General features: G+C 48.1%; 4 protein-coding genes across 12 annotated transcripts in view; 3 read left to right on the top strand and 1 right to left on the bottom strand.

Moving 5' to 3' along the window:
• RABGAP1 (RAB GTPase activating protein 1) overlaps positions 1-2093 on the bottom strand; it is a 65804-nt gene extending 63711 nt beyond the window's left edge. Inside the window, exon 1 of one of the 3 annotated variants that reach the window (XM_068657029.1) lies at positions 1978-2093. The gene's annotated coding sequence lies outside the window, so the exon portion shown is untranslated. The remainder of the gene's footprint in view (positions 1-1977) is intronic. The other 2 variants (XM_068657031.1, XM_068657030.1) reach the window with 2 other exon arrangements.
• ZBTB26 (zinc finger and BTB domain containing 26) lies at positions 2026-9874 on the top strand. 4 transcript variants are annotated; one of them, XM_068657052.1, is made up of 4 exons: positions 2026-2163; positions 2492-2563; positions 3519-3622; positions 4490-9874. In XM_068657052.1, the coding sequence occupies exon 4, from the start codon at positions 4500-4502 to the stop codon at positions 5814-5816; it is 1317 nt and encodes a 438-aa protein (XP_068513153.1). In that variant the 5' UTR covers positions 2026-2163; positions 2492-2563; positions 3519-3622; positions 4490-4499; the 3' UTR covers positions 5817-9874. The 4 variants fall into 4 exon arrangements, with proteins under 4 accessions (XP_068513153.1, XP_068513152.1, XP_068513151.1 ...); XM_068657051.1 differs by having other exon boundaries at positions 2097-2163; positions 3550-3622; XM_068657050.1 differs by lacking the exon at positions 3519-3622 and having other exon boundaries at positions 2105-2163.
• A 170-nt stretch (positions 9875-10044) lies between these two features.
• Positions 10045-13853, top strand: ZBTB6 (zinc finger and BTB domain containing 6). The gene has a single exon (XM_068657058.1). It carries the CDS (start codon positions 10188-10190, stop codon positions 11472-11474), a length of 1287 nt encoding a protein of 428 aa, XP_068513159.1. The 5' UTR covers positions 10045-10187; the 3' UTR covers positions 11475-13853.
• A 484-nt stretch (positions 13854-14337) lies between these two features.
• The window catches only part of RC3H2 (ring finger and CCCH-type domains 2), a 29755-nt gene continuing 23688 nt past the window's right edge, over positions 14338-20404 (top strand). For all 4 annotated transcript variants that reach the window (XM_068657016.1, XM_068657018.1, XM_068657015.1 and 1 more), the window contains exon 1: positions 14338-14496. The gene's annotated coding sequence lies outside the window, so the exon portion shown is untranslated. The remainder of the gene's footprint in view (positions 14497-20404) is intronic.

Genomic DNA, 20404 nt, shown 5'->3' with positions numbered 1-20404 from the left:
TCCCAAAGCTGGTTTATGACGAATAAGCCAGCATCCTTTAGGATTTCTAGCTCCTTACAGGCTTTGACAGCTGTGATTCCTCCTCCTGCTCAATTCAAATGGGCCATATTTATTATTTTTATAAGTACAGCGAGTGCAAGAGTGTGGAAAATGCTACAGCACAATGCTGTCACTGCAGGCAGTCATCCAGATGTTTCTGTCTGAGCAGCCTAAGAAATTTTCAGAACAAAACCGGTGTCGCACTGACAGACGTGGGAAAGGAGCTGCAGGTCAGCTTTCCTTGAGCATATGCACAGAGCCTGGATTTTACTGCAGCTCTGGGAAAAAATCATACAAGGAAGATCAATCACTAGCAACCTTTTTCTTCTCACGTATCATATGATTAGTCTGCATAATCGCACGTTTGATCTTTACCCACCGCTCTTTCAAGGAGACAGCTACAGCTTTCCCTTCCCTGGGCAAATCCCTCTCAAAAGCACCGGGAAGTATTTTTGCACTCCAAGTGAAGCAAGAGAGGCAGTGGAATGCTGCGTGTGAAAAATCAAGATTTAGGATAACTGAAGAGAGCAATTAATTAGCAAAATAGCAACTGCAATACTAAATTTCTGTTCATTTTAAAAGACTCTGACAGCCACAGATGTTCCCGCTAACCTCCAGAGACAAGCGGAAAGGTTTTTATCTGCAGATAACGCTGCCTCCGATGTCACCGCCACTCCTCGAGAGCAGAGCACAGCCACCGCGGGGAGCTGGCGGAATCAGTCCGCTTTTTACGCAGAGCCAGGAATTTGGACAAACACAAGAGTTAAGATAATGCAATCTTTGTTAACAACCCTTAGCAGATTCCAAGTTGGTGCCAAAATCATTTATTTTTACCCTTACTTTGAGCCATTTGCTCAGAGGACAGCACTGTCATTTCAGGCTCTTGGAAGAGGCCGATTCCCCAGCCCCAGGAACATGCTGCAGGTCCTGGGAAGCCGTGGCTGGTGACAGAAATGCTGACGCTGCCTTAGCTCGCCTGTCACAAGAACGTGGCTGGGATGAATTAACCCCAACATCCACACCCTGCGGCTGACACTTTGCCAGCATCGGGCACATCCAGGGGCTGCCTGTGCAGGGCTGGACACACGGGACGGACGGACAGACAGACGGTCTGGTGGCCAGGGCAGGGCGAGAAGCAGCGCAGCTGGTGCCGGGCACGCTCTGATCACACTCCGCACACTTCTGTGGTTCCCCTCTCACCAGGATTCAAAGAGAGACGCTCAGCGGGCAGACACAGCTGGAAAAAGGCTGTGAGGGAGCTGGAGCAGGAGCCGGGTGCTGCTACAAGCTGCCTGCGCTTGGATGTGGAAAGCGAAAGGAGAGCCCTGCGCCAAGCTCAATTTGTTAATTTATTTACTGTGTACACAGCACGCAGTTTGTTCAAGCCCTTGACCTTTTCACGTTCAGCAGAGACCTTTTCAAAAACTCAGCGTTTCTGTAACTTAACCAGCCGCGGGCAGGTGGCTGCAGCCCGGCCCTTTTTACCGACGCAGCCACAAATCTCGGCCGGGCTCAACAAAGCCCCGGGACCGGGCCGGGGTTGGCAGCACGGCCGCAGCTCCCCCCACCCGCACACCGCGGCAGCGCCCGGTGTCCAACGGGGAAATTTGGGGAGCCCCGCGCTGCTCCCCGCCCCCCCGGCCGCTTCGTGATGGATCCCGAGCCGAGCGACCGGGCCAAGCGGGGTGCGGGGCTGCCCCCGGTTTCAGTGCCCCCGCCCCGGTTTTGTCCCCGTTGCCACCTTCCCCTCCCCTCCCCTCTCCCTCCGCCGTTCGGGGCACGGCGAGGCCGGGGCGGCTCCGGGAGCGGGGCGGGGACCCCCGGAGCCCCGGGCCCTGCCCCGTGCGCGGCGGGAGGGGGCGCGCCGGTACCGGAGGAGGGGGAGGGAGAAGGACGGGAAGGGAGGGGACGGGACGGGAGGGGGCGGCCCCCACCTACCCCGGCCGCCGCCGCCGCCGCCGCCGCCTCCCGGTGCCGGGCCTGGGCCGCCGCTGCCGCGCCCCACGTGACCGGGCCGAGGGGCGGGCGCCCCGCGAGGCGCTTCCGGGGGCGGGGGGCGCGGGGCCGCTTCCGGCGGCCGAACAATGCGGGCCCGCGGCGCGGCGGCGGGGCCAGGCGGCAGCTGTAGGTGCAGCCGCGGGGGCGGCGCTGGGGGCAGCGCTGGGGCCCGGCCCCGGGCCCGGCGGGCGCGCGGCGCGCGGGGGGCGGCCCCGAGCGGGGGCCCGCAGCGGGGCGCGGCTGCCGCTGCCCCCGCCGAACTCCCTGGCCCCGCCGCCCCCTCCGCCGCCGCCGCCTCCTCCTCCTCGCCCCCCCCCGCCGCGGCCGGGCCCGTCCGGGAGCGCGGGGGGGCGCGGGGCCGGCCGGGGGGCGCGGCCGGGCCCGGCGCTGGGGCGGCGCGGTGCCGGCCCCGGGCGGCGGCTGACGGCGGCTCTCCTCCTCCTCCCCTCTCTAGGTCCGTAGCCGGAGCCCGCGGCGGGGGCGGCGGCAGCGGGTGCCAGCGGGGGGACGCGGCCAGACGCTCCAGGTACCGGCCCCGGTTACGGTCCCGGTCCCGGCCCCTTCCCTCCGGCCGCGGCTCGGCCCGGGCTGTGCCGTGGGGTCCCCGGGGTGTGCGCGTGGCCGGGCCCCAGTCCCCGAGCCAGGGGGACACCGGGGGGACACTGCGGGGAGGGGGCTGGCACAGCCGTGCTCCGGCAGCTGGATCGGCGCTGCCGCTGCCTCGGCCCGGGTAACCCGGGGCAGGCTCACGCGTAAATCTCAAAGCTTCCTACCGAATAACGGGAAAAAGTCGTTTGATAATTGCTGAAATTCACCAAAGTTGTTTGCTGCAGCCTTGTTGTCCTGCAGAGCAGATGGGGCAGGCAGCGCTGGCCACAGGGTGACCGAGAGTCCCGTGGCTCTCCCTTCTGTAGGTTTAACAGAATTGTGCCTCAAACGGTGCTGCTGCTGCTTCTGTCGGTGCCTTGTTTCTGAAAACTCTTGAAATCTATTGGTAGTTTGTGTGTGTTGTATGCTGGAAGATAGACTTGATGCATTCGAGTAGTGAGGCTCAGAATTATGCCTGATCCCGAAATTGAAACAACTCTGACAACAGCATAACCAAACACTGCTAAAAATGTTCTTGGTCCCCTGTCTTGTTTATTCGTTCACTTACACTAGGCATGACTGTTTCCTGTTGTGTTCGTTGACCTAATATTTCATGCCCCAAGAGAGCAGCATCTGCTTTTATCTATAAACTTCAAAGCTTCTTTTCAAGCTTTATGTGGTGTTCGTAATAGTGGTGAGGTGTAAGTTTTGCTTTGTTTTGTTACTTTATCTCACCAAACCTTGCATCATTTAGTCTCCTGTGATTTGTTCACTTCCTGCAATCCCAGTTCTCTGGCAGGATTATTTAACAGTTTCATCAAGAATCAGTGTAGCGTTATGGGTTCTTAAGAGAACTGCTGAAAGACAAAATATTGATACTTGTCTTATGAAAGGTTACTGTTCTTCGTTCCCAAATACTATCAGAGAAGAACAAACTTCCTAGAGGAGTGATCTTTCAAGGAAGAAGACAAGAAACAAGACTTCCTACATTCCCCAGGTATTCAAAGCAGGGAGGCTAGAAGGTGTGATTTATATAATGAGGGGTCATACAGGAGATTTTTTCTTAAATCTTAAAAAACATCAGGCTTACCCCCTGCCTTCCTCCCCCACAAAAAAAGAAAAAATATATCCTTAAAAAAACTTCAGGGTCATGTAAAACAGTCACTTCAACCCAGTGCTGCAGATACTGAAGTGCTTGTGTAGTCCTTTCTATAAAATTCAGGTTAGCCAAAGTTAGTTACTTCCAGTGAGATAATTTCTGCTATATCAATACTCCTGAAAATCATGAAGTGTCTTAGAGGAACTGTAACTCTTACCAGTAGTATGTAGTAGATAGGCAACTAAGAGAGAATTCTCTGTCTGGCAGGTTCCAGGTTCTATCTCTCCTTGAATTAATGTGTTATGAAAGCTACTTAGCGCAAAAGTAAATCAAGCTAAAGAAGCTAAGGGAACATTGTTGTATTTGGTAAAGACAAAATCTCAAGAGTTGCAATGTGGAAGCAAAACTTAAAAAGAGTTAAGACTGCTAAAAATACTTCCAGAGTTTCCTTTTAAATTCCATACAAGGAGTGTGGAAAACATCTTAACTCTTTAAGATACTGCCTCAAGAGGATTTCTGTCATCATTTCTACTTCATATTCAGACTGCATCAAATTAAAAACAAAAACGTAACTGCAAGGCAACGTGCAAACCTGATTTTTTTTTTTTTCAGTTTTAAAGTCTAACATGCTTGACTGTTTACCTAGGGCAAAACATGGTGTCTCATTGAGCACGATTTACTTTAGAACCTTCTGACTTGCATTCTAGAAACTTTTTAGTTTTTAGTTTCTCACTTGCTTTTTTTTTCCTTGCTGCTTTTCTTTAGGTGTGCCAAAATGTCAGAAAGATCAGACATTCTTCACTTCAAGTTTGACAATTATGGAGATTCAATGTTACAGAAAATGAACAAGCTGAGGGAAGAAAACAAATTTTGTGATGTTGTGGTCCATATAGATGATGTTGAAGTTCACGGGCATAAAATTGTATTTGCTGCTGGCTCTCCCTTTTTAAGAGATCAGTTCTTATTAAACGACTCCAGAGATGTAAAAATCTCCATACTGCAAAGTTCGGAAGTGGGGAGGCAGTTGCTTTTATCCTGTTACAGTGGCATTCTGGAGTTTCCCGAAATGGAACTGGTAAACTACTTAACTGCTGCAAGCTTTCTGCAGATGAGCCACATCGTGGAACGCTGCACACAGGCGCTCTGGAAGTTCATCAAACCGAAGCAGCCGTTGGAGAGCAAGGAATGCGAACAGCAAAGCGACTCCTCCGAGCAGAAGGAACACCCAGAAGATGAAGACTCTCTTCCACAAGATTCACCTTGTATCCAGCCCTCAGAAGACAGTATGGACATGGAGGACAGTGATATTCAGATCATCAAGGTGGAGTCCATTGGGGAGGTAACGGAAGTTAGGAACAAGAAGGATCAGAACCAGTTTATTTCTTCTGAACAAACTGCTTTGCATTCCTCAGAGCCTCAACACTTTCTAATCAACTCCACCGTTGAAAACAGAGCAAGTGAAATAGAGCAAAACCACCTCCACAACTATGCCCTTTCGTATGCCGGCAGTGATAACACCATTCTGGCCTCTAAAGATATGTTTGGGCCTAACAACCGAGGTATAGACAAAGGCCTCCAGTGGCACCATCAGTGCCCAAAGTGCACAAGAGTATTTCGGCATCTGGAAAACTATGCTAATCACTTAAAGATGCATAAACTATTCATGTGTCTGCTCTGTGGCAAGACATTCACTCAGAAAGGCAATCTCCACCGGCACATGAGGGTGCATGCAGGCATCAAACCGTTCCAATGTAAGATCTGTGGGAAAACCTTCTCTCAGAAATGTTCCTTACAGGACCATCTCAACCTGCACAGTGGGGACAAGCCCCATAAATGTAACTACTGTGACATGGTTTTTGCGCATAAACCCGTTCTGAGGAAACATCTTAAACAGCTACATGGTAAAAATAGCTTTGACAATGCCAATGAAAGAAACGTTCAAGACATAACGGTGGACTTCGATTCATTCACGTGTAGCGCTGCTACAGACAGTAAGGTCTGTCAGCAAGCTGACGCAAGCCAGGTACTGGATGCAGGGAAGCTGCCTCAGGCTGTGCTCGGTTTAAGAAATGATAGCACCTGCGTCAATTAAGCAATTAAAAGCAGCCCTTTGTGGGGATCATGACTGAGAGGAGCAAACAGTTGGCTTGGGCTCTTACCTAAACTAGTGGTTTGCTCTGAAAGGCTACGGATAGATGGATGGATGGAGGGTTGGATTGCAGAAACTGGCAGGTCTTCAGCCATCGTTCTTAGTCTTACTTGATACCTTCTGTGAATAACAATCTTCCTTCAGGTTTCTGTCTGTGTCTCTACTGTGGATTAAGGGGTTAATTGTTTCATTTCTCTCTGATCAGGAGACTCAAGACTAACACCTTGTGAGAGACTGTTGCTGTGGGCTGCAACTGAGCCATCTGCTGTACAGTCAGAGGCTTCTCTGTGTCTGGGCAGATGGAGGAAAGAGCAAAGAGGACAAGTCTGTGAGATAACCCAGTTATTATTTTTTTAAAGCACTGGATCACTGAGAAAGCACTCCACATAGTGCTAATTTGTTTTAAACTTACCTCTTAAAATTATCTTTCACCAATCTTACCCCTAGACCCCTACAGTTGAAATGAAGTATTTTTACGTCACTTTTTTTGCCCTTCCTACACTATTTCAAGAAACTACTACTGCCAATTAACACTATCTTAAAAGCTCTCAGGGTTTTTAATGTTGGCATGTGTTTTGAAAAGGTAAAACCCTGAAGGATTTGGCAGGGTTAGCTGATGGTTGCATAGGACTGTTTGAAATAAGTTGCAGCTCTGAAATCTGCGAGCGTGGCACCTGGGGTGCCGGTGTGACCGATTTCACAGGCCATCATACCGAGGGTCGCTAAAGGGCACTTACATTGTATGTACTGAGACAAGCTAAGCACTTCAGAACTAGAAGTTATTATCTATCTTCCATAAATTTTGCTTCAAATAACCACAACAGTTGCTACTTTCCTAATAGGTTTTAGAGCAAAGTTGGAATGGAGAAATACTGCTTTTTGACACTGTGAAAATACTCTGTTTTTTAAAAGCTGCAATGTATAGTAACTCCATGCTTTTCCTTTTTTTTCCTTAGTTCTTGTATATCTCTCCTTGATAACCAGTAAGGGCCACATGTCAGTTTAAAAAAAAAAAAAAAAAAAAAGGAAGAAAAAAAAAGTACCTGCCACAGGAATATTAACATGAAGTTTTTTTGATTTCTTGGATACTCAAAGAACATTTTTCTTTTTTAAGTGACCTACATAGTTCATGACCATTAGTGTTTTACAGAGCCTACGATGAGGTATAGGTAGCACAATTTCCATAGTTTAGTGTATCAGCTATTGACTGTACTCAGCAATACCTCTTGTATACCGCCTTAAACATCAAATGTAGCGGGAATGGCATATTAATTGGGATTCTAGGATGATACTGTATTACTTCTCAAAAGTGCCGTGGAATTATCCACATCCCAATTGGGCTGAAAGAAACTAATTTCTCATCTGAAGGACACCATTCCCAGTAGAAGAGCACTCATTCTGTTGAAGTGTAGCATAGACTAATAATCAAGTGGCAGATCCTTGGTGGAGAACCGCTGTGTGTATGTGGAATAAGTATTTCTTCCAATGCAGCTCTTTTCCTCAAGGCTTGCCATGAGGCTGAGATAATGCTTCCTACCTAAAAGTAGTACTGTCTGTGTGTCTGAATGAGGGGTAGGGGTGGGGGGAGGCTGCTACTGTATGGTTAAAAATGCTAAACAGGTATGACCAAAGGTGTGTTAGAGCAAAAAATGTTTTGTACGTAATTATCAAAAGTTGGTCTTGATCTTCAGATACGTGTATGTAGAAACCAGGATTTCTTTATGCAGACATTTCACTGATGGACAGTAGAAAGTGTTTATCTTGCAGAACGTGTTCAGAAATCCACATACCTTCGAGTAGCAAAGCAAGGTGATTCTGTGAATCAGTTTTTGCAATTGAGTTTTTAAACTACTGTACTTGACTGTTACATTAACTATTATTACATGAACAGCTATGAAGTAAGCAATGGAAATGGAGTCAGGGCATTACGTCTTTCAAGTTGTAGCAAATATATTTAGGCCTAAAAAATAACTATTTGGGACTTTTAAGAATTATTGTTCAGGTTCCAGGGGCAAAAAATGGGTAGGCGTGGGAAGAAAAGCTGTTTTCCTCTTCAGTAACCTGCTTCCAGAATCATTTTGAGCTAAAACAGACCGTGACAGTCGCATCTGACCCTTGTATTCTGACTTCAGGCAGAATTCTCTGTGTTGCAACATTTTTATAATGTTACCTGCTACATGGAAATAAGTTACAGCTCTAATGTCAAAAAGAAGATAGAAATGGAGAATCGGAACTTGCAGGTCAACATACTGTAAGGGTTTAGTGACAAATCTAACAATACACGGATACGGATATGATAAAGAAAATGGTCTTCTGCCAGAGAAAGGAATAGAACTGCAAATGCTAGAGGAAAAGTGGCAGCAAAATGGACAGTATTGAGAACTTTGTCTGGGAAGTTTCTTCATGGAATTACCAAGCTGTAAGGCTACTGCAAGGAGGATGGATATAGCCTGTTGAAGTAGCCATGGGCGACCTGAAGCTGACTTGAAGAGACAAGGGGTTATCCTAAGAAACAAAAAATGATTTAATCAGGACATCCAGGTTTTCCATCCACCTTGTGCATTGGTGATACCAACTTCTGAGAAGGCCGAGACTGCTGGCTGTTCATTTGAAAGGCTGCTTGTGTCATTTGGTGAGACCACGGCAGAAATAAATGGGAAAAAGCAGAAATGCAGAAGACTGCTTCTTCAATGAAAGCAAGACAGATCTGTTGGATGAAAGATGTCTTCTCACAAATGTCTGTGTTTTTGGCCTGGCAGAAGGGTGCAGACCAAAAGATTTATGCAGGAGACAGCAATGTAGCTCCAGAAGCACTAGAGATTAAGAAGGCAACATGCTGATGGCACAATGTGAAGTGTGCCAGTGGTAAGAGTTCATGTAAGATTTGCCCCCATATGGAACAGATGAGTGAAGAGTACAGAAGAGATATTAGAAAAGCAAAATCTGGCTATTGCCTCTTCCCTGAATTAGATTAAAATGGAATGAAAATGATTATAAATGGAATATACAGAGGCAGTGTGATTATAGAATGAGATGAACTTAATTGTCCACGTATGTAAAATGTTGTCTTCATTGCAATGTTCCAGTTAGTGAAAGACTAGATCCAGTGGTTGTTGCTGCTGATGCTGCGTATTCAGACAAGGATTCTGGCAGTTATAATCTGTGTGTTAATGTGTAGAATACTATTTGCTGGTAAGTGGATAGTCTCACAACTTAATGTGCTGTACAACTTCCTGCATATCCTAAAAATAACTGGTCTATTACAAAAATATTTTAATAACTCCTTGAATATAATAGGATTTTTTTATGTTGGCATTTTATTTATTTGATATAGAGGAGAATTCTTAGAACTCTTAGATTTACCAGAGGCTGAGGCTCACCGCCCTGCTGAGGGGTGGTAGCTTGTGCAGCCCACAGCCCCACTGAACGTGGGGCAGCTGCACGGCCTCCTGTAGAGATCAGGGATGAGTCTTTCTGTCATTTTTCGTTCCGAGGACGTGTGTTGCAAGTTACTAACTGATGTAACCGAAGCGTCAGTCTCTCTTCCCCAGCTTTGTGGCAAAAACTTGGAAAGCTGCCGCTGAACTCCTGAAGTAACTTACAAATGGTGCGGGGCCGGTTTTGGTTCTGGACTCGCTGGGAGGAGCGAAGGCGAGGAGGGAGAATCAAAACTCGATGCCGACCGAGCCGTGAACGGATCTAAGGTCAAGCCTCGCTTTCGGAGAGAGGAGAAAGAAGGAGGAAAACAGCCGGCGCTCGGCGAGGAGCGGAGGAGGCCGAGCGACGCCGTGCTGTGGGACTGCCCCCGGCGGACCGAGCATCAGCTACCTCTTCAGGGACCGGGCAGGAGGCTCGTCCGTCGTCCCCAGCGGCGTTACCAAAGCAGGCGGGGCCGGGGCCGCGGGAGGGGGCCGCTGCCTCGCTACCTCTACCGGGCGCTGCGCCCCGCGGCCGCCGCCGTAGCAGTGCCAAGTCCCGCAATAAACGTGCTGCTAACTCTGCCTCCGCCGCCTCTCGTTTGTCCGCCGGGGCGGGGCGGGACGGGGCGGGGGCGCTTCCGGAGCCGGTGCCGGTACCGGAAAGGGCGGGCGGCCGGGGAGGGGCTGGGGGAGGCGGCTCCAGCGGGCGGCGGGCGCGGGGGCAGCGGCGGCGGGGAGCGAGGAGGCTCCGAGGGGCTGCGAGAGCTCCGTGAGGCTCCGTAGAGCTCCGTGGGGCTGCGAGGGCTCGGCTCGGCCCGGCACAGCCCGGTCCCGGCGGAGAGAGGCGGCCCCGGTGGCGGCGGCGGCCGCCCCCCCCCCCCCCGGGAGCTCCGCCATGGCTGCGGACTCGGAGGTGCTGCACTTCCAGTTCGAGCAGCAGGGCGACGCGGTGCTGCAGAAGATGAACCTGCTGCGGCAGCAGAACCTCTTCTGCGACGTCTCCATCTACATCAACGACACCGAGTTCCCGGGCCACAAGGTGATCTTCGCCGCCTGCTCCACCTTCATGCGGGACCAGTTCCTCCTCAACCAGTCGCGGCAGGTGCGCATCACCATCCTGCAGAGCGCCGAGGTGGGCAGGAAGCTGCTGCTCTCCTGCTACACCGGCGCGCTGGAGGTCAAGAAGAAGGAGCTCCTCAAGTACCTGACTGCTGCCAGCTACCTGCAGATGGTTCACATCGTGGAGAAGTGCACCGAGGCGCTGTCGAAGTACCTGGAAATCGACGCGTCCATGGAGAACGGCGGGCAGGCTGCGGAGAGGTGCCACTCTTCGGACACAGAGCTGAGGAGCAGGGAGGACGCGGTGGATAAAGATTGTGAAATAATCGAGATTGCGGAAGATAGCCCGGCTAATTTAGAGTTCTCCATTAAAGAGGAAAACGGGGATGTCTCGCAGCCTGCAGCACAGAGCGTGGATTCGGAAAGGAAGGAAACGAAAACCCCAGAAATATCAACAGTTGAAATAGGATATAAGGATGACGAAATCTGTATCTTCAGGATGGACTCTGTGCCTGTCCCTAGCGTAGAAAATGATCACTTTCCTCAGCCTTGCACCTCCTCTAAAACAAATTTATACTTTCCAGAAACCCAACACTCCTTGATAAATTCTACAGTTGAAAGCAGAAATACCGAAACGTCAGGAAATCACTTCCAGGCTTTTGTCAATGACAACCCAGAAGGGACTTCGAGTCAGATGAATGGGTTTCAAAGTCTGAATGATTCCGGTAATTCATGGCGGCACCAATGTCCAAAGTGTCCGAGGGGATTTCTGCATCTTGAGAACTATCTGAGGCATCTAAAAATGCACAAGCTCTTCCTGTGTTTGCAGTGTGGTAAAACGTTTACTCAAAAAAAGAATCTCAACAGACACATCCGGGGGCACATGGGTATCCGCCCCTTCCAGTGCATGGTGTGCTTGAAGACGTTTACTGCCAAAAGTACTCTCCAGGACCACTTGAATATACACAGCGGTGACAGGCCCTACAAGTGCCATTGTTGTGACATGGACTTTAAACACAAGTCTGCTCTTAAAAAACACTTAACATCTGTTCACGGGAGGAGCAGCAGCGAAAAAACAAACCTGAGCGCTATTACAAAAATTAAAATAGACTATGATGAATAGATGGACGGCTGTGGAGCTGTGTTACGCCAAACGCTCCCACCCCGTGCAACTCTAGATGTTTTAACAGATTCCCACGTAATGGAGAGGACAGATATGTGACTGGTGAGCAAAGACACCTGAGAACAGCGATCTTGCTTGTATTGAGGCTGCTATTGCTGTAAGCGTTCAAAATGCGTTTACTGGTTGAAAGTAAACCATAAAATAGGGGAAAATGTTCCATGCTTCTCTTCTAGTGTCCCTGAAATATCTAATTTTTATGCAGCTAATTATGTTCTGCGCTCCCTTTTTTCAAGGGTGGGCGCTGCCGACTTCAAACTCATACTGACACTGCAATAAGCTGAAGCCTGAGCCACGATGCTCCTGATCTATAATGGCTAAGGGAAGGAGATTCTTGTACTTATTCAGCGAGTCATTCGCTCCCACCCTGCTCATGTGTCACTTACGGTGAAATCATCTCCTTAACTTGACCAAATTTTGCTGGATCTTTCACCAGAAGAAAGGCACAGTCTCATACTCAAATCTGTGATATTTAAGAAAGAACACCCAACAAACAAAATCAAGGAAGCTTTCAAGTTGCCTTTTGCAAATAGGGGAAAAAAAAAAAAAAGTATTGCCTTGCAGTTCATTTATTTTTTTTAAACTGGATAGTCTCATAAGACTGACATGCATTCAGTTTTATGAATGAGTTCTGAATTGTTCTAAACTTTTGGTTGATCTTTTTTTTTTTTTTTTTTTGTCATACCAGTGTTTAGTGCCTGTATTTGACTTACTAAGTTAGTCCTATCTGCTGAGTTATAACATTTGTCTTTTTTTCTTTTACAGATCTTAGATACATATACCAATGTGAAAACTTAAACTGTATGCTGTTACGTAACAACATTTGCTATGTTCATTTTGAAAAACAATTCTTTTATATCTTGAAAGGAACAACATAGACATAGAAGTCTTATATACTCTGGTTCTGTGATACAGTAAAACAGTAACTGCGTGTGTTTGGATAGCTGTGTTTGTACTTTGTCAAAGGTCATTTCAGTTTCATCATAAATACTGAAGGCCCTGTAATGCAGAATCTTTATCCGGTACCTGTCTTTGACTGGTATATGTTTCTTTCACTTAATGTGATATGAATAAAGAGTCAATTCAGTTGCAATTCAATTACAAGATAATGGTACTCACATTAGATTCTCTCCAATTAGCAAAAAGCAGTCGTTCTTAATCTTGTCTGTATCACGAGGGTTTGCTTTCCTTCAAATGTCAGAAGTGCTGCTGTGAAGTTCTTGATGAGTCCAGAAGTGTGACACTTGTGCTCCATAGCTTGGCTCTTTTGAAAATAAAAGACGATTTTTAATGTCAATTAACAAGTTTAACTTAATTTACTTAACTGTGACTGTACCAGTTGTTGTTTGGGGTTTTAGTTATCAGTAATGTGAGGGGTTGGGTGCAGTTTCCTGGTACTACCTGTAATGGGAACAATCAGCTATGCCAGCGTTAGCATTGCCATCGTGTATTAGAAACTTTAATTGAGGAGTTTTTAAGAACTTGCTTCACAAGATGTTTTTCAATCTCTTAATTTGATATTATTCAGTACTTAAAGTGCGTATTAGTTGGATTGTAATATTTGCAAGTCCCAGTTCATAGTAGGCCTTTTGTGTGTGTATGCCTTCCTCCAATATCATGGAATAAAAATGGGCAAGTACTGTGTTATGAAGCTGAGTGAGGAGCCACCAGTGTGGTACTCCTTCAAAAATTCACAAAAAGTTTTAACTTGTGTAAGTTTTCTTGTGAGTGATTCGATTGTATTGATCCATTGGAAATTCAAGTCATACACACGTGCTAAGTCTGCCTACCTGGGTGTGTATGAGTAGAGACAAAAAAGATGCACCCAAGGCAAGTAGCTGTGCAACTGGATTAAAGTCACCTGTTTTATCCAGTACTTTGAGCATGAGGCCTTGCCTTCAAAATCTCTGTTCTTACTTAATGTTAAAAGGTGATTGTTTGTTTTATTTTGGTGATTTTTATCTGCAGTAATTGTCACGCTGAGGTTTGGGAGCCATCTTGTTTATGGGGCAACTGCCTCACGTTTGAGGGAAAAAAAGCATTTCTGAGCAATGTCTTTTGTTTGCATTCAGTAGTCTGTCACTGTCAGCCTTTTTGACCTTGTGATTAATATTGCGTTTGCTTGTTTTTTCACAGAAAAGTATTAATTTCTGGTTCTTAATTGCTTCAAAATTACGAGCCTGACCTTGAAAAGCATGCTAATACCCTGCACTCACCCTTCCTGTATTTACAGGTATTAACTGGGGTATATGTACAGGTTTGTATGTAACTTTTCCTTTGTGTCCACATTCTTATTTTAAATAAACTTCATACTTGAAAGAGGTCATAAAACAAGGAAAAAGCTTATTTCTCCCCCACACCTAAACCTTTTACACCGGGCTGCCATTACCGTTCAATAAATGCGCAGTTATGGGACAGATTCGTTTCAAATGTGGTTAAATTTGTTCTGTGTGTACTCATTTTTGACATATGGCTATCACTGGCAATCAGACCAATGAAATAGAAGGAATTATGAGGTGTTTTCAGAGGCGTGTGAAGGGGATTTCCCTGCGTCAAAAGGAAGAGAGGCCGACTTTTGAAGCGCACCTTTGTTGGGAGCCACCGTGAGGCGCCTGCAGCGTCGTGAGGGAAACATTTTGTGCCCGCGTTCACCTGGGGGACGCCTCCCGCCCGTCACAGGCGGCGCCGCCATTTCGCGACGCGCCGCGGGGAGGCGCTGCCGGCGGCCGCTCTGTGGTGCCGCTCCCCCCTCCCTCCCCGAAGTCACGCGGGGGCCCGCGGCCGCTCTCGCGAGAGGGGCGGGGCGGGGGCGGGGCGCTCCCGGCTGTCAGCGCGATGAGGCGGCGCCGCCGGGGCCCCCGCCGCTGCCTCCGCCGGGCCGCGCCGCGCTGCCCGCCCCATGGCGTCTGAGAGGCCGGCCCGGCCCCCAGCTCCCGGCCCCGCCGCCGCCGCCCGCGCCTCGCAGGTAGGAGCGGGGCCGCTTCGGCCGAGCTGCGAGCCGGGGTGGTGGTAGCGGCGGCGGGGGGGGACGCGGTGACCCGGTGGGGCCCCGCCCGCACTGCTCCCCCCCCCTTCCCTCCCCGGTTCCCGTCGCTGCGGAATCCGGGCCTTAACGGTCGCCCCCCCTCCCCCCCCGTTCTCCCCTTCCCATCCGTGAGGCGGCGGCGGCCATTTGGGGGCGGCGGCGGAGCGGGGCCGGGCCCGGGGCAGGTGCTGGGGCCGGGCCCGCGGGCGGCGGCCTCAGGGAGCGGGGTGAGGCGGAGCCCGCCCGGCACGGCCCCGCCACGGCCCGCGGAGCCCTGAGGTGCTGAGGGGGGGGTGGGGGGGGGACCGGGAGCCGCCCCCGCGGCGCCTTGCTGAGGGTGAGGCTGGAGGAGCCGCGGTGGGAGGCAGGGCCCGGCCCCGCGTCGCCATTCGGGGGCCTTTAAAAAATAATAACAATAATAAATAAATAAATAAATAAGTGAATAACCGCGGGCAGGAGCGGCGGGGATGCCCCCGGGGGGAGGGTGCCGGGGGTTGCCTGCCGTGAGGGAACGGCACGGCCCCGCTGACAGGGCCCCGCTGAGGGGTTTTGTGGGGCTGTGCTCGGTCCCAGCGCTGCACAGCACGGTCCAAACAAGCCTCAGCTTCACCGGGGTGCGAGCTTGCGATCGTGGCAGGATTTTAATTTTCAATCAGAACGTACCATTTGCATCTCCTGAATCAGAATGCTGTCATTTGCCCTCTGCTCTGTGTTAAACATCTGTGGAATTTCTAGAAATTGAAGCTTGTCTTGCTGGCACAGGTATTATTCCGTCCAGCACCAAATTCTCAATTTCTGTAATTAATCACTTTCCCAAGGGTTGCACACATTTTTAATGAATTTTTTCTAATATCTACAGTGTGGGCAAAGCTTTCCCCACGAAAAGGTTTCTTGTTAAATGATGTTGCTGTCTTGTTTGAGGTCACGGCCATTTCTCTCACAAATATTAAATTCTAACAATTTTACCAATAGTTCTTGGGATATCCTGAACTTAAGTCATGGTCTTGAATATTCATCTTCTTTTATTTAAGGCTTTTGCTGATTTACAATATTTACAGTGTCCAGAGGGTAATAGCTAGGAGTGTTTATTTTGCCAGGTGTGTGATACGAAAGCTTCCAAAAAAAAAAAAACAAACATAATTCTCTTAGTGGGATGAAGAGAATCGGGCTCTCTTTACTGGCTGGACCTGAAGAAAAGAATAAAGTTTATATCCATGGGAATATTAAGGTATTCTGTGCAGATTTTAAAAGGCTTTCTGCCCCTTATGGAAGCCCTCCGTTTTCTTGCTAATGTCTCAGAATGGCATTAATATTTCATTACAATTGTAATTGAAAAATGTTAGAGCATGGACCCTCTCTTTTGTAAACTTACAGTTGAAACATTGCAGTGGAGGCGGTGTTTAAAAAAACAAACACCCCAAGGATTTGAAAGACCTGAGGAACTAAGCCACACGTGAGAGTCCTCATTCTCTGAAATTACGCATGAAGAATAAGGAATCCTTCAGAGTATCTCTTACCGAAGTACTTGCGTCAATGTGGGTCTGTTTAGAAATAGATTCCCTTAGTCTGTGTCCAGTGCAAGTTCAACCAATTTTAGTGGCAAAGAAAATTTTTTGTTTATTTGCCCTTCAGTTAGGTCTGAAAAGTCGATACTGTCACAGGAGCTGAATTCGTATCAAGCTTGTGGCAAGGGCAAGCTCTCCTCTCAGTGACACCTACAGAGCACAAAAAACCCACGGTAGCATTACATAAGTACGTAGGAAACTTCAAATCCAGCGGCAGGACTTCTGCTGGCAGCACTTGAACAGGAGCGAGCAGGTGGTGGCTGCTGGGGATGCACCGACTCCAGTGCTGAGCAGGGCGGGGAGATTTCCATCGGAACCGAGTGAACTTTGGCCACCGCTGAGTACCAGCAAACCGACGTTTCTGTTGGTGAATTGTGCTGCTGTTTGTTGTGAATTATTCCTCAGCCACGTGTTTAGGGAGGGAGAGGTGATCTGTTTTCATTTCTGAAGCTGGCTAATGAAGCATCTGGTCAGTGTTTTAGCTAAACGTAGTCCAGGTGAAGTTACAGATTCAGAGATGTCACCAGGTTTTCTCTTGATGGTAACTTTTCTGGAGTTGAAGCTAGGCTGTAGCGTTCCCAGTACCATTAATGTTCAGTGGAAAAAAGGATTAAAATGCCGTCTCCAATGGTCGATTTACCTGTGACAGATGCTATGGAAGGTAGAAATAAGCAAGTCTGCTCTGTAAAGAGGATTTGTTTTAATTTCAAGTCTACCGCTGAATGGTGCAAAGCTATTACGAGGGTAGCCCTTTTCTAAGCCTTTAATGAAGCTAGTTTTGTAGATCTGTAGGTGATGGCTGCTGAAGAGAAACGAATGAAAGATTCTAGCCTTTGCAGAGAATAACGTGATACCAATAACTTGATTATGCAGACACTCTAATTTTTTGACCCAGGTAGGATGCTCTCAGAACTGCCTAACTTGGGAAGGAAGGCTTGACGAAGTTACCTTCTTGCAGTGAGAACAATCTGAATAAGTGGGACGTTAAAATGGGGATTTAAAAAAAAAAAAGAAAAAGGAAAGAAGACACTATGATCTCTGCAGTCAAATTTTAAGAGCACGTCAATATCAAAGACTATTTAATTTAGAGATTAAAAATCAATTTATGTCTAAGATTGTGGATTAAATCCACAGTGGGCTGTACTGCCTTTATGACAGCTCCATATAATGAGCCGCCGTAAGTTTTTTAAGATTTTCCTTCATCTGCAGAGAAGAGACTCCTCTATCCAGCCCCGTCCTGTTCTCATACAAGGTCGCCTTTCGGCACTGTCCCTTGCGGGTGTCCCACAGGGGACCCAAGTGGCAGGCCAGGCCAGACCTCACGTGGCTCTCCCAGGCTGCTGGTCAGAAGCCTGGCGGCTCCCAGGCTGCTGCTCTTTTTTCTTCCTAGGTGTTTGCCTGAGCTGTGGGGATCCAAGTTCAAGCCTTTGACCTTTCCCTTGACCAGGGCTGGTACTTGCACACCCTGTGCTTTGGTAAATGCCTTGCCTGGTGGTGTGTGGCCTTGCAGGGGAGCACCTCGGCCTCGTGTTGTGCTTGGACAAAATAAAGCAGTTGCAGAATGAGACGCGTGCTCACCACGCCACCCAGGAGTTGGGGCACCTAACTGGGGAGGAGGCACTGACTCTTTTCTTCCTTGCTCAAAGAACTGCACCTCGATCTGGTGCAATGGCTGGCTGGTCAAAATGCTCAAATAATCTTTAAAATGAAGGAAAATCCAAGTCATCTGCTGGGCAGCTGCAGACGAGGCTGCAGTTGTCTTTGAGTCCTTTTGGCATGAAGAACAGCTTCAGATGGAGGGGCTGAAATTGCTCTGTCTCGAGGCATGTGTTTGGCTGCTTTTTTGGAAGGTGGAAATGTGGGTTAAAAGCACTTACAAGGAATTGGGTTTATATCTCTGTGTGGGTGAGAAACCTAGTCAGTGAATTAAAGCGTAAGGCACCAGCATGGCTACCTGAAGCGTGTCCCTTTCTCTTCCTGTGTAACGGCGTTGGCCTCCTCAGGTCGTTAACTTCTGCCATGGAGAAGTGAATGGCTCCTGGCGTGAGGGCTCCCAGTTCTGGATATGGATTGACTCCCAGATAAAGCGCTGGCATCACAGTTTCTAATTAGCAAGTCCTGAGCACGCTGCTCAGCGCGGTGCCTCGCTGTCCTCGCGGTTTGAGTCCTGTTCTGAGCACCAGGCATTTGCCGCTCTTCTCCACAGATCCACCCTGCCTTCACAAAGCCAGAGGTTGCCAGTACTTCTGTGAAAGGACAAACATTGGAATTCCCGTGGAGTTGTCCCAGTCCTGTCTTCCAAACGGTCGTGTGCCATACTGGGCAAAGCGGGGTGGTAGGGCTGGGATCTGGCTGGCAGGCCAGGCAAGTAAGTGCAGGCAGGGAGCTGCTGCGCATGGTGCCGTCGCCTGTCCTGAGATGCGTTCGGACTTGGACCTTGCTCTGGATACCAACTTCGATGAGATGTGAATGCATTTCAGATGTGAAGCATCCTTGTAGCATTTATTTGAAAGCTGCCTGGGGTGCCAAGGCTCCTTTGGGAGGGGAAGATGCTGACAGGTCTGGTCACCTAAGCTTGGCTTCCCTAGGAAACCAGGCCTACGTGCTGCCTGTGGGGCCGTATCAAGAGGTTGTTGAATCGGTACGATCGCTTTGATTGGTTGCGGAGTGTCATGGGACTAGGATTAGGTAGCTACAACTTAATGTAAAATAAGAATGCCCAAATCTTAAAACTTCCATTATTTGTACGCTGTACCGCTGATTGGAAAAGGCTTTGGGGCTTTGCACCTGCTCCCCCCATCCCTGCTTTCAATTCCATCAAGCATCCTGTGTAAAATAATGATTAATGCCTGACTTTCTCCTGATTGTTACTCTGCTCCATTGTAACCTTTACTGCAATCGGAAGATGTTATTGTGTTACAAACAAAATGACTCAACTGTAATAGTTTTTATTTATTATATAACTTTGAACTTAGGCACTTGTGTTTTTCAATTTGTCGTCCAAGATTGCTTTTAATAGTAATAGTATAACATGTATTGGAGTGATATGATAGTATGTAAATATATTTTAGGTAAAAATTACTATTTCTTTTTAAAATCTTTACTTGTATATTTGGCCAGTTTCTGTGTCAGCCGTTTCTTTTTTGCAGGGTGCTTCAACTTTGACAGGGAAGAGAAGCCTGGTGTTGTGTGTTGACATAGCGTATCTAACAGAATGAATAGGTAGACCAAGGTGAATTCTACTGAGTATATTTTCTGTTTTTTATAGCAAAACAAAAAAAGTAATGCCACTGATTTCTCATTCACCTTCTTTATTGTGTTCCCTTCCTTGTCTTTGTTCAGTGCAGAGCACTGGAGCAATTTGTTCTTCAAGAGAGCATCCCTGAAATACATTGTTTCTGACAAGGAGCAAGAGTCTATTAAACATGTGGCTTATGCTTTTTGTAGAAGTCAACATGATAATTAGTAGATGTGAGATTGTTTTCTTAACGCACTGGAGTGCAAGAATGGCAGGATATCTGGCATGTTTAATAGAGTATGGAGACTTCCTCTGTCTATGGCTGCTCGAAGTTTTCAGAGTTGAGAGCTTTCCCCAGCTGTTTGCTGATTTAATTAGACTTTTTCCTGTCAAGAAATATGAAGGTCAACACATGCTTAGAAGAATCTGTCATTTATGATGATTAAATACTCAGAGACAGATCTTCAAAAATCAGTGGTGCTCTCTTAAAGGATCTGTTTTGTTTCAGTTCTGTGTTGGCCTGGAAAACAAGCGGCTATATTGTAGGAGCTTGTAAATAGAGAGGTGGCTGTTTGTGCAAGGCTCTGAAGTATCTGTGGAAACTGAATGTGGCTACTGTGTCGGAGAAGGGATTCCTGCATTCGAGTTAGTTAATGAGTGGTGTGGAAATAGAGACTGTTTATTAGGAGATTGTCAGTGCCCAACAGCATGGTAGCCATCGAGCTGCGTGTATGCTGGCCTTTCCTTAAACTTTTCCCTCTGTGAGTCATGGTGGCAGCACGCCTCCCCACGTAGCCTGGGCCGTGCTGCTACCTGTGCTGTGCAGTCAGCTGGCTGGAAAGCCGCTGAGAATTGCTCTAGGTCAGCAGTAACGTGGGGTTAGTACCTTGCTGCTTCTGGTAACGCTGGCAGAAAGGTTTAAGTGTTTACTGCAAGGCTCTGCACTGCGATTCTGTGCATCTTGTCCTGCTGTTTTGGTCGGGAAGCTGGAGGAAATGGTGGGATTCTCTACTGAGGAATTGAAAATCTTCCCAGGCATGTTGGC

This window comes from Anas acuta, chromosome 20 (assembly GCF_963932015.1).
Source record: "Anas acuta chromosome 20, bAnaAcu1.1, whole genome shotgun sequence".
Classification (NCBI taxonomy): Eukaryota; Metazoa; Chordata; class Aves; order Anseriformes; family Anatidae; genus Anas; species Anas acuta.
The sequence above is the reverse complement of the archived record's forward strand: the minus strand, read 5'-3'. Positions and strand labels throughout refer to the sequence as shown.